Source organism: Halichoerus grypus, chromosome 2 (genome assembly GCF_964656455.1).
Source record: "Halichoerus grypus chromosome 2, mHalGry1.hap1.1, whole genome shotgun sequence".
Taxonomy (NCBI): Eukaryota; Metazoa; Chordata; class Mammalia; order Carnivora; family Phocidae; genus Halichoerus; species Halichoerus grypus.
The window spans coordinates 169,657,979-169,670,892 of record NC_135713.1 but is presented as its reverse complement, the minus strand read 5'-3'; the positions used below and the strand labels follow the sequence as shown (position 1 = coordinate 169,670,892).

General features: G+C 44.5%; 1 protein-coding gene across 3 annotated transcripts in view; it reads right to left on the bottom strand.

The window, feature by feature from the left end:
* Window positions 1–211: 211 nt before the first annotated feature.
* Window positions 212–12,914, bottom strand: part of PSMD11 (proteasome 26S subunit, non-ATPase 11) — a 28,419-nt gene continuing 15,716 nt past the window's right edge. Inside the window, exons 6-14 of one of the 3 annotated variants that reach the window (XM_036116928.2) lie at window positions 12,408–12,602; window positions 7,944–8,088; window positions 7,060–7,120; window positions 5,077–5,139; window positions 3,100–3,225; window positions 2,594–2,629; window positions 2,295–2,346; window positions 1,878–2,020; window positions 212–1,760 (exon numbers count right to left, since the gene is read on the bottom strand). In XM_036116928.2, coding sequence (XP_035972821.1) covers window positions 1,878–2,020; window positions 2,295–2,346; window positions 2,594–2,629; window positions 3,100–3,225; window positions 5,077–5,139; window positions 7,060–7,120; window positions 7,944–8,088; window positions 12,408–12,602 — 821 coding nt within the window. In that variant the 3' untranslated portion in view covers window positions 212–1,760. The remainder of the gene's footprint in view (window positions 1,761–1,877; window positions 2,021–2,294; window positions 2,347–2,593; window positions 2,630–3,099; window positions 3,226–5,076; window positions 5,140–7,059; window positions 7,121–7,943; window positions 8,089–12,407; window positions 12,603–12,914) is intronic. The other 2 variants (XM_078063478.1, XM_036116929.2) reach the window with 2 other exon arrangements.

Here is a 12,914-nt window from a genome sequence, read left to right as displayed (position 1 = left end):
TGGACCATGTTGCCCTGGAAAAACAGAAGGATCCCTGCACACCACTTCCCATTTCAGACCTTACCGACCAACCTTCTTATCCAAATCCCTCCACTTTACCCAGATCTAAAGGTCTCATGAAGCAAATGAGGTACCAGAGCTTTGGCCGTCTAGAAGGCTACAGAGCTGTGTGAACTTGATCAGAAGCCCTCCAGCACTCAAGAAAGGACACTTTTTGAAAAAAAAAAATTTTATTGGAACTCATCTGAACATCAGATATACCTGGTGTTGGTTAGCAAGAACCGTTTGTACATTTGATATTGATGGTGCCCAAAACCAAAACAGTGACTGGACATGATGGGGAGAAATGTTGAGAACAAAAACCTGATTTTGGAGAGGAAAGTAAAGCCAGTCAGATTCAGTGAGGATGCAAAACCTGGTACAACAAAATCCTTTTACAAAATATAAATTTATTACGAAAACCTGGAGGATAATCTGAGAAAGGGAAAGAAAGAGAAAGGAGGCCAGCAGGAAGGAGGCATGAGAGGAGAGGAAAAGAGAAGACAGATGAGAGGAGGCAGAAATATAGCTGGGCACGACAGAGGTGCAGAAGCTTACCTGCCCAAATGGCACGAAAGCTTCTCTATGTGATCTCATCATAAAACAAAGCATGCTGAAATACAATGCTCTACTCCCAGCCGTTTGGTTTCTAAGAGGTAAATAAAGCAGCTCCCTGGGAGGGGGGACATGAGGTTGCTTGAAAACCAACAACAAAGGTTTAAAAAAAAAAAAAAAAAAACAAGAAAAAAAGAAAGAAAACCCACACCCCACAGTCTCATTTCCAATGTTCACTTGTTTTAAAAAAAGACTAAATCCATCTGACAGCGGGAGGAGGAGTGGGACAGGGAGAGAAGCCGATGGATTCAGACAGCCTGACTCCCCTAGAGGGGAAGGAGGGAGGAAGAGAGACATGGGATGGTTTCCTGGTTGAGAGGGGAAAGAGAAGGGACAGAGAGAAGAGCAGAGAAGGGCAATTAAAACACTGACATCTAATCTAGTTACTGTGTTAAAAAGAGCCACATGCACAGCAGGCCCCCCAAGGGCCCACACTGCTCCCGTGTGGCGCCGGTGGACACTAGCTCCTGGCCTCGTCCCCATTCCTCCACAGGCCGGCGCGGAGCTGTGCAGGGGCGGCGGCGGCGGCGGGCCCTCTGGCCAGTCTGCTGGAGCCATTGTTGGGGGGGAGGGCGGGTGACAGGCCATGTGGCAGGGGAAAGAACACCGAAACACCTCGTTTCAAATAAAAAAGAAAATAGCAGTCTATACACAGTTGTTTGTTTTGGTTCAGTACAAACAGAATAAAAAGTCGTTGCTTTGATGGTCAGGCAAACACCCAATTCTGAAGAGGAGGAGAGGTGACGCCCAGCAGGTGGATTAGGAGCCCCAGTGGTTGGCGGGGCGCCTGGCTTTGTGGCCCTCTCCCCGGAGGCAGAGAGCACAGCTTTAGGTAGTGTAAGCCTTTTTCCTTTTATTTAGAATAACCTTTTTTTTTTTCTTTTTCTTTTTTTTTTAAGCAATTTCCCCACTCCCAAGTTGGGCCAGTAAAGATTACATGAAAACTGGCACACCTATTGGCTGGAATACAGATGCACCAAATTAGGATTTAAAAACTTTCCGAGCGAAAAGTAGAACAAAAAGAAAAAAGAATCTCCTAGCATTTTCCCCAAAGGTTTCACTCTCCCGCCACACACACTCTCCAAAGGACCGCTACAGATCCAACTCTGCAAGAGAAGACAGAGCAGTGTCATTCAGGGAAGCTTCGAGGCCACCCAGATGCTTTCAGTCTAGAAGGCAGAAGACGGCGCTGCCCGGGCCCGGGGCCCGGAGCCAGCACTCACCTATGTCAGCTTCTTGGCTTTGTTGTAGAGGGAATCCACTACTTTACTCATGTTCTGAATTGTTTCCAGAGCAGCTTCGTAAGTTTTATCTACTGGGGGTTCATCAAAAATAATCAAGACACCCTCCCCCTGGTCCAAGATCCCTGCAGGAAACACAAGGGCAACCCAGGTAAAAGAAGGGATTAGACAAAAAGGCACTTGAGAAACAGCCCACTCCCTAGCTGCCTCCCTTTCTCCAGAAAGGAGGAGAACCAGAAATCATCTCTGTGTTCTATCTGGGCATGTTTATTATGCTCTCTCATCACAGGGATAAGACGGGCGACAACCGTAGGGAGCTACCAGGTGAAACAAATGGAACATCTCCTTTCAAGATAAACAAGAATGTGATGTGTCAACCACTTCACCACTGTTACTCACCATGAAATTTCTTGTCAAGAATCATCTGTGACAATTTCCTTTCCACGTCGGCCTAAAATCAAAGCACATGATTAAAGGGACGGGTATCCACTAGTCAAAGATCACACTGACAAGAAAGTTCTGTAAATGAATTGTAAACCAAACAGCAACAATGTAACTCAAGCTCTGAGCTCACGGTCCCCATTCCACACTATGAAGTTTGAGGACTTTCCAACAAGGCCCATTGAGTGGAAATGCTACCCGCCTCCACATGGCCCTTTCCCCGTCCCTGCTCCCAAGACAAGCTCAGGACTCCTTACCTTGGAGAGTTTGATGAGGCTAGATATGTGTTCAATCTACAAGAAAAGGCAGAGAGACAGTGACACTGAGAGTCCTACTTCCGCCTCTAACCTGGGGGCAGGGTGGGGCTGGGATTGCCGAGTCCGCTGAAACCCAGCCGAGCATCTCCCCGGGGCAGACTCTCTTTGGTCAGGCTCAGGCCTCTCGTGCTCTGTCCGTCTGCCTGCCTGCCTCTCATCACTAGACAATACACACTCCTGTCCCACACCCCTGGAACACAGATGTCTACCACATGCACAGTGACTACAGAAGCAAGGAGCGGACTGCACTTGGGACAAGCAGGGGCAATCTCACCAGCCTCCACCCCACAGCTCGCCCTCAACTCTTGTTCTATGTCAAGAAAAGCCCAAGCCTCTTGCCCACCAGAGGTGGAAGCAAGTTCCTATTCTGAATAGGTGTGGGAAGGGAGGGAACTAGAGAGGATGCCTAGCCAGAGAAGAACTAGAGTCCCCAGGAGGGTCCTTACCTGAACTCGGGAAAAAGGCTCAATGACTCGGATCAGGTTCTGTTCCAGTAAGTTATCATACAACTTGGCCAAGTGTGTACTGATGATTGGATCATCCCGGAGCTCTGCCCGATAATCTGTCAGGGCCTGCCAAGAAAGACGGTCACAGAGATTGGCACAGAGAAGCATGTGAAGCCACACCACCACCCCTGGCTTCCTAAGTAGTCTGCTGGACCTTGTAAACACATGGGTGACTCAAGTTCTAGAGGATTTGAGATGAAAGAGTTATGACAGAAGGCAGAAGAAAAGAAACACCAGGAACTAAAAGATGGAGCCCTTTCTAGGCACCATCTTTCTGTTGGAAAGCCTCCCGTTGACAGCCCAAACCATGTAAGCCCCAAGAACAGCTCAGCTTGAAAGCCAAATCCACTACACAAGCAGTTGTCCCCAGGTATCCCACAGAGCAAAGAGGGTATCCAGGAAAAATAAGGGGGGGAAAAAAAAAGAATTCTGAGGTTAAATAATGGGAAATGCTTGGGGTGCCTGGGTGACTCAGTCAGTTAAGGGTCTGACTCTTCATTGTGGCTCAGGTCATGATCTCAGGGTCGTTGAGATCGAGCCCCATGTCGGGCTGGGCATGGAGCCTGCTCTCTCCCCCTCTGCCCTTCCCCCTCTGTGCCTGCGAGCTTGCTCGCTCTCTCTCTTATAAAGTAAGAAATAAAAAATAATGGGAAATGCTGAATCCCACAACTGGCTCGTGGACTTTTACAAGCACATCAACATAGAGTTGGGCAGTTAACAGAAAGCAAAACACCAATTTTATTTAGCCCTCGTGTTTCCCACGCCCTTACCCCAAGGAACCCCTACTAATAGAAGTGTCCCATCAAACATCCCAAACTTTAGGATAAAATTATCTAGTCTATTTTGTTTATTCATGTATATAATTTATTTTGAGAAATGGTCTCAATATCCAGCCTGTCAGCTGTGCTATAAGGTGTTAAGAGAAGCAAGCAAATCATGCCAAGTAAGGAAGTGAAATTGGCAAGAAAGCTCAACGAAGATGATGAATCTCGGGGACAGCCAGAGCCAAATGGTCTAGCCTCCGTCCACACTAAGTTTTTCTTCCTAGATCTACGTTTGTTTTTATTAAATTGGTCATTAAACTCAGAGAAGAGAGGCTCAGAAGAGAATATACAAGTCTCACTCTACTGCTCAAGCATGTTTTCCTCCCATTTCCAACCTTTGCTAACAATGAGTAAAAGTCACAGGAGGCAAAGCGAGCCTGGAAGGTCAACCTCAGGAAGTGTCTTTTGGTCCGTTTGCACACATCAAGACTTCTCTTTTGCCCCCAGAGAAGCAGAGTTGGCATTTCTGGAGCCGAGGAACAAGTGGCAGGGCTGGCGTTGATCCCTGACATGTGAGCTGGGGGACTTCCGGCACCCTCATTGAGCCCCCGCTCCCTCAACCATAAAATGCAGAGAAGGGGTATGCTGTGAAAAATCAAGGTGAAAAAAGATGAAAGAACAATTTTTTTTAAGATTTTATTTATTTGAGAGCAGAGCGAGAGAGAGAGAGAGAGAGAGAGAGAGCATGAGCAGGGGGAGGGGCAGAGGGAGAGGGAGAGAGAGAAGCAGACTCCCCAACGTGGGGTTTGTTCCCAGGACCCTGAGATCATGTCAGACGCTTAAATGACTGAGCCACCCAGGCACCCCGGATGAAAGAGCTTTTTGAAACTGAAAGGTACTATATATAAATGAGGTATTACAACTCAACAAGTTTCATTGTACAAAAGTGCTTAACTATTTCCAGACTTTGATACTGTACTGTAATTAAGACGTAACCATTGGGGAAAACTAGGTGAATGGTACACGGGATCACTGTGTACTATCTTCGAAAATTCTTGTGAAACTATAATTATTCACAAATAAAAAGGTTTTTTTAAGTATGTAAATGCCCCTCTCCTCCACCCATTCCCTACCAACCCAATACCATGCTTACCTTTTCAAAATCTGCCAGTGATCTGTTCTTGCTAGCCTGAGCCACACATTTTAATGCTTCTGTCTAAGAGTAAAGAGAAAAACAGTGACAGCGATCTACTCTGCACACTCACATCCCACCCAATAAATGTCCTAAGCAGTATGCTATGTCCACACAACTTCTGGCTGCAAGGAAGATCCCACCCCACCACTGATCTTCTTCAGAGGCCGGGGAAGAAGAGCTAGAACACCACCACTGTGTCCCAACCAATCTCCCTTTGAAACCCGAAATGACTTAAAAATACTAGAAAATAGGAAGTTAAAAAGAAGAAAAAGAAAAAAGGCCTTTATATAGCATTCTCCCAAGATAACAAGCTAAAAGAAAAAATGACCAGAGAACTGTGATCTCTTTCCCCCTCCTCCAAGACTCCTTATCCCCAAAGCCCACAAACTCTTTCTTGCCCTTAGCCTCAGGTCGTACCTGTGCTTCATCAAGTCTTACTCCGCTAGGTGTGGTACAGAGCCTGAGCCAGGGTCTACTTTCATCAGGGTTGAGCCACCCATATTACACTCAATGTTAAAATGCCACAGAGAGTCATTTAAGCAACTGCCTTCGGCCGAGGTCATGATCCCACGGTCCTGGGATCGAGTCCCACATCAGGCTCCTTGCTCAGTGGGGAGCCTGCTTCTCCCTCTGCCTGCCACTCCCCCACTTGTGTTCTCTCTCTGACAAATAAACAAAATCTTCAAAAAAAAAAATGCCACAAAGGGAGGAAGGTACAATCAGTTGTTGAGGTCACCTTCTAACCTGGTTATAAAAGGCACCTCACCAAGCTACCAAGTCTCCACTCAGCAACAAATCTACAATCTTTCTGGGAGTCTGTCCTGACACCTGCTGGAAAGCTGTCATCAAGGTACAAAGGACCAGAAGGAGCTCTTCTGGTACCAGCCTATGCACCTACATAAGGATGGTGTGTGTTACATTGCAGACTTTGAAATGGTGCAAAACTAATCATTAATGTAGTCTGTCTCGGCCTTTGTCCCATAGACAGACAAATGTCATAATGAGAAAAGCCTGGAACTAAGAGCCAGATAACCCAAGTTTAAAGTCTGGCTCCACCATTTAATAGTTATCTGACCTTGTCCCTTGTCCCGGACACTTGACCTCTCTTCGCCCGTTTCCCTCAACTCTAATTCTAGATAGAGCAGTAGGTCCTTCACTATAGCAATAACAACTATTACTGTGGTCAAAACTAGGAGCCCAAAACTAGGGTCACTTGTAAAAAAGAAAGAAACCGTCTGTTGTGGCCATCCCTCCAAAGATATGAGATTGCTAATGTGTCTACTGTTTGGAGACAAATGCATTTGGAATCTAGAAAGATTACTTTTACTTTACTACTGATAATCAAAGTACAAAGAAGGGATAGTCCAGGCATCTGAGACCACCTTTACACAGGTCATACCCATACCTACTCAGGCACAAAAGGGGCTACCGACTATCAAAGGCCTCTTGCACCACACTCAAAACTCAGGACATGAGTGGAAAAGTACTGAGAAGCACTCGGGTGAGCCTTCAAAACCCAGTTCCTGCACTAAGCACTTCAACCTCCCTATAAAGCACATGTGCACCAGACCTTACCAAGCTCCAGACTCCTGGAGAATCCAACACTTCATGTTCTGCACACGTTAAGTTTGCAAGTCAGGCTCATGATAGATAAATTTTTTGGTCAAAGCTAAATGCAGCCTAACTCGTGCAAATGCTACAGTTCAGTTCTATAACTCCCTATGTCCATTAAAGCACCAAACACTGACCCTCCAGGCCAAAGATTTAACAGTACAGAAGATACACAGAATGGGCTTAAGGGGTGGCAGGAGGAGTGGCGGGGGGGCCACGCAGAGAATACAGAATGGAGACATGAAGAGCACCGGGCTCACGGGGCATGACTGACAACGGACTGGCTTCAGAGTGAGCAGAGATGACAATTACAGTCAAGGTATTCCCTACCTGTCTCCCCGCATACCGAAGTGCAAGCTTCCCGCTCACCAAAGCCTGGACATCTTCTGGGCTAGAAAAAAAAAAAAAAGACATACTTGGTCCCTGCTCCAGGACGTTATGCTTCTAAGTATGGGTTTAAGCAAATTTCTTTTTCTCAGAATTTCACTGAGAAGCCTGCCCACGACGGTAAGAGTCCCCACCCCTAAACTCATTATGTCCCTCACCTCACAGAAGCCAGGCTATCTCTACCCTAGGCCCAAGCCCAGCATTGAAGAGTAGAAAAACTCCAGCATTAAAAAGAAAGCCACAATGAATGTACCAAAAGTAATAGACCCAACAGGCAGGATGATAAATCTAAGTCAAATCCCCAGACAACAGGTCTTGTTAAAACACAAGCCCTATGTAATGCAAAGATCCAAAAAGTCCTAGTCAATATCACATTTATTCCCAAAGGAATGTGGATAAATTCTGCAGAATTCCTTATAAAAAGATCTGTCCTACTTGCTGTTGTTCCCCTTTTCAAACCTCTCCCTAATGTCTTCCTTAACTACCCCCCCATTCTGGTTGGCCCAGTTGGCCAGTGCTGGACTGTAAGCTATTTCCAGGCCCTCTGTCTGGTGCTCAGCAACTCCCTGGTCAGAATAACTGCAGGATGATGAGAACACTCCAAGAGTCTGGAAAGGAGATTTCTCTAATCTGTCACCCCGATTCTCAAAGACTAGCAAGCAAAAATGCTCTGGAACACCTTCGATCCTCCCACCTTATGTCAACAAGCCCCAGAGGCACAGCTGCTGCTTCTAACCAGCCCCACTCCCTGTGCAAGCTATGTCTGCATGGTAGAAACTGAGGTGAAGAACTTGAGTTCTCATATCCCCAAGTTAATGTGCACCTACGTGTTGAGCATGATTTTGCACAGCAACATGTACTTCAGAGATGTGATGGCCTTTGGGCTATCGATGGAGTCATAACCCTCAAACGCCTCATAGAAATAGGAGTATGCAGTTTTCCAATCCTTCTCTTCTGCTGCATGGATAATACCTGGACATGAGAAGAAAGGAGTAAAAACCATATAAAATAACAGAACCATCAAAGATCAGAGCTGGAAAGAGCCTCCAAAATCTATCCCAACCCCATCTACTAGGTGATGACGTCAGGAAAGGATAAAGGACCTGCCCCAAAGTCACTGCCAGCTACTGGTAAAGCTGGGATGAGAACCCAGGTCTTCAGTCTCCCTGTTCAATGTCATCTTGACAATATAAATCCCAAAGGAGTTAGAGACCCTACTTAAAGGGGATCCTAAAAACTACATACTAACATCTTTCCCCATGCTTCTCATCACCACTGCGGTTCTGCTATCTGTTGAAGCCCCTAGAAAAGGCCATAGTTACCCCTCAGGACATCACCCTCATAGGTCAGGACCCAAACATCCCTGGACTGCCTGCATAACCTGTTTTAACAACATTTCTTTAAGATAGCTTTTCTTTTTTTTTTTAGATTTTATTTATTTATTTATTTGAGAGAGAATGAGAGAGAGAGAGCACATGAGAGGGGGGAGGGTCAGAAAGAGAAGCAGACTCCCCACTGAGCAGGGCGCCCGAAGCAGGACTCAATCCCGGGACTCCAGGATCATGACCTGAGCCAAAAGGCAGTCACTTAACCAACTGAGCCACCCAGGCACCCCTAAGATAGCTTTTCTAAGCTTGACATTTTTGTATGTAAGTAGCTCTCATTAGAGAAAAAAATCCAACCTCTTATACTCTTGCTTCAGATAGTTGTCATTTACAGATGTGCTTTTGCCTAGATGCAATCAATATACAGATTTCATATAATGCCAGATCCATGAAATTAATTTAACTGTACAGGGTTAAGCAGTATTTACTCAGGCTGAGATACCATAGTTTATCTAAACAAGTCTCTACTGTTTAGAAGTTGGGTTGATCCCAATGAAGCTAACTTTGATTGACTGCCAACCTATGCTATCACTTGGGATAACACAAAATTTAGTTCTTTCTAGCTTGGGAGGCATCTAAGTCCTCAGAGTGTGTATCGGTTCTAACTCTGCTTCAGCCCTTTATGAGCTTAAAGACCTCAGCCTCACTTGTTTACCACAGTGCTTCCCAACATTTTTCACATCGAGGTACAAAGAGAAAGTACTCAGCACCTTGAAGTAAAAGGATGGAAGTGCTTACACATGACCCAAGGGAACAGTGTTTCAGCACATTTTTAACCCACCTATCATCACATAGCTGTGTGCCTCCACACCATCTGGGAACTTCTGACTTAATACCATTTACTGAGTGAAATGTGTCACACCCTAGTACTTTTTACTCTACCCAAGAAGCCTCTCATTTTGAGGCTAAAGGAATCAGACCGTTGTTCTCTACTGTTCTTATCTATAGAGAGCTGGAGAAACTCCACCCTTCTCTTGAGCTCCCTCAAGAATGTCCAACAAACTATTAACACTGCTAAACTAGAGGAGATAAATCCCCATTCCCCATACCTCCTGGTCCAAAGCTAGAAAAGAATAGACCAGACCCACAATTAGACTGGTTTAAAAAAAAAAAAAAAGTAAAATAAGGCCAAGAACTGGTATACTGCTTTCCCAAATACATTAATAAAGAGGGCCCACATTAGGACTCCAAGCATCAAGGCTAGTATATGAGGTTTATTATTTAAAAAAAAACAAAAACAAAAAACTAGACTGTCACTCATTCAACACAAATATTAACGAATGTCTATGATCTGCCAGCCACTGATACAGTTACTACAGTGGAAATAAGTATGAATAAAAGGCCCTCATGAAGCTCATAGTCTGATAGCAGGAAAGATGGTCACCAAAACAAAAACAAGATTAGTACCACGATATGTACAAAAAAATACAGCTTTGAGAGGAGAAGTCCAAAAGAAAAGAAGGCACTAGAGAGGGTTCATAGAGGAGACATGAACTGGATCTGGAAGGATACATGAGACTTTGCCAAGGGAATAGATGAGAAGGGGAATTTCCAAGCAAAGAAGACAAAATACACAAAGGCACAACAGCAAGAACACTCGAAATCATTTGGTAACTGATGAAAAGGAAAAGATGCCTTCCTTTTGCATACCATGTTAAAGTAAAATGTAGCCTGTGGATAATGGGGAACCACTGGAGAATTTCAAACAAAGGAGTTACATGATCTGATCTGTGTTTGAGAAAAATGACTTTGGGGCCAGTTAAAAAAAAGTGGATTGGAAAAAGGGATCAGGGACAGTTAGATCAGCAGAAGACTGCTCCAATGGCCTACGCCTTCATTAGAGCAATGACTGTAGAGATGGAAAAGAAAGGGTAGGTTTGGGGACAGACTCCACCTGATCTAGCAACTGACTGGATATGAGGGGTGAGGAGAAAAAGGAGTCAAAATTACTCCAAAGACAATAGCTTGAGCAATATTAAATCAATAATGATACCATTAACTTGAATAGGAAAAAGAAGGTTGAGGGAGGAGTTAGATAATAATTTTGCTTTTTGACATGTTGAGGCTGAGACACTTATGAGGCATTTAGGTATGTATGTCCATTATGCAGCTGGAAATCTGAATCTACAATTTAGGAGAGAGGGAAGCTACTGAAGATCTAGGTGAGGAGACCACTAGCGGCATGCAGCAGCTGAACCCATGAGTGAGTATGGCATTTTAGATAGGAAACAGAGAACAGGAATGGAAAAAAAACTAAAGGAAACAACACTGAGGAACACCCCCACTTAAAAGTAAGAAGGAAGAGGAAACAGCAAAGTGTGACCAAGGACAATTAGTCGAGGGAGGAGAATGAGGAAGACAGTGATGTCAAAGAAGCCTGGAGTGTTCAATAGGGTCAGCTTCCCCCTGAAAATCAGAGGTTATAAGGGAGTTACTGACTTCTTTCAAGGAGTCAAAAGAGACCCCAAAGTAAGGATACTCTTTCAACTTTTTCAGAAGTTGACAGAAACTTGACAGAAAAGAAGACAGCAATTTAGAAAGGAGAAAGGGCTGTGCTTTTTGCAGCTGGGGCAGTTCAAGGACGAAGAGAAAGATACAAGTGGAGAAGAAAGACTGAAGACTTAGAATGGAACAAAAAGGTGAAAGAATCATTCTTAATATGGAGTAAACTGGGCTGTGATACAAATTCTGGAGAGGAAAGAGGGGAGGATTCACATAAACACGGCCTCTATTTCCTCTGCGAAATAATTCACCTCTTATCCCCGAAGGACCAGCATAATGAAAGAGTAGCAGCTTAAAGAAAGTGCCAATATTGGTCCAAGCGAGGTACTGCGGTAAGAGCTTCACATTCATCATCACTGAATCCTCACCACAATCCTATGAGGAGGTATGATTATTATCACCATTTTACAGATGAACGCAAGATTTTTTTTTTTTAATGTTTTATTTATTTATTCATGAGAGTCAGAGAGAGAGAGAGGCAGAGGCAGAGGGAGAAGCGGGCTCCCCACCTAGCAGGGAGCCTGATGCGGGACTCGATCCCAGGACCCTGGGATCATGACCTGAGCCAAAGGCAGACGCTTAACCATCTGAGCCACTCAGGCGCCCGAACTAAAGATATATTAAGTAACTTGCCCAAGTCACACAAACCAAAATTTGACAGAATCAAATTGACAGAACCAAAATTTCAACCTAGAAAAGGTGGTCTGTAGAGCTCCTCCTCTTAATCTCTGAATGACTAAATAAGCCATCTGCTACTCACAATACCTGATAAGCTGGTAGTGCAGGCATTCTTTCTCTTACACAAATATGGAAAAAAGATTGCAGGAAGGTAACACCAGGACTTACACTAGTTTTCTGCCTCCAATTCCAGTGTTCCTTCCATAATGATGATAAACTATGACTAATAAAAGCTGCTGACCACAAGAAAAAGCATTCCACTGCCAATCCATGACCTCTGAGCCCAATATTCACACACTCCACCAGAAAGGTATCCACTATACTCAACTGAAATGCAGGATAGTGGAGGAGGCCTTCCTTAGCCCTGATCTGAGGCCCTTTGAAAAAGTCCAACATGCTTTACCAAGGTCTCCAAGTTACAACAGACTTGAGTTAGTCTAACCCTGGAGAGAAATAGTACCCCCTAAATGAGTGACTCAAATGGAGGTTAAGGGAGCTTTTTAAACCTATCAGGGTATTGGCTCTAACAAACAGGTTGCCTGGCCAGCCACAGATAAGCATGTTCTTAATATATTTTAGACAGTTAACAACAAGTTAATAGGAGGGAAGGTACCCTTCTAATTGGGTTTCTCTGAGAAGTTTGAGCGGAATTAGCCAATTACCCATTCCCCACTGTGAAATAAGAAGAGCTTTAAGAAAACATCCCATGAGTAGCTAGGGTGTTACCTGACTGCATATCCAAGGTGGCCTGCAATTTAGGGGGGCAGTAGATAGCATTTGCTGTAGTTCGAGCAGAGGTTAAGGCAGCTCGGGCTTTCGGCAGGTTGCTCAGGGCATGGTATGTTTTGCTTTCTAAAAGCTGTACTTCCACCAAAAGGGCTTTGTCATCCATCTTTTTCAATTCCCGCAGCAGCTGAGAACCTAGAGCAGGAAAAAATATACACCCCTTTGTTAGCCATAATCATAATACCTTAATACTATAACATCTCACTCTCCCACCCTCACAAGAACACTTAGGATAAAGAAACCTGCCTGAACTCAAAGAGAAGTGGTCTATTTGCAAGAATTAAATTTTTTTACTAACATGTTATCTTCCCAAAGAGAAACACAGATCTCTTTCAAGTTTTCGGCACACTAATGAAAACATTAAGAGCCAAAAGTCCTATAAGCTTCCTTCAAAGATTGGAATACAATGAGAAGTTCCACCCAGAACACGCTGAAACTAGTTATTCA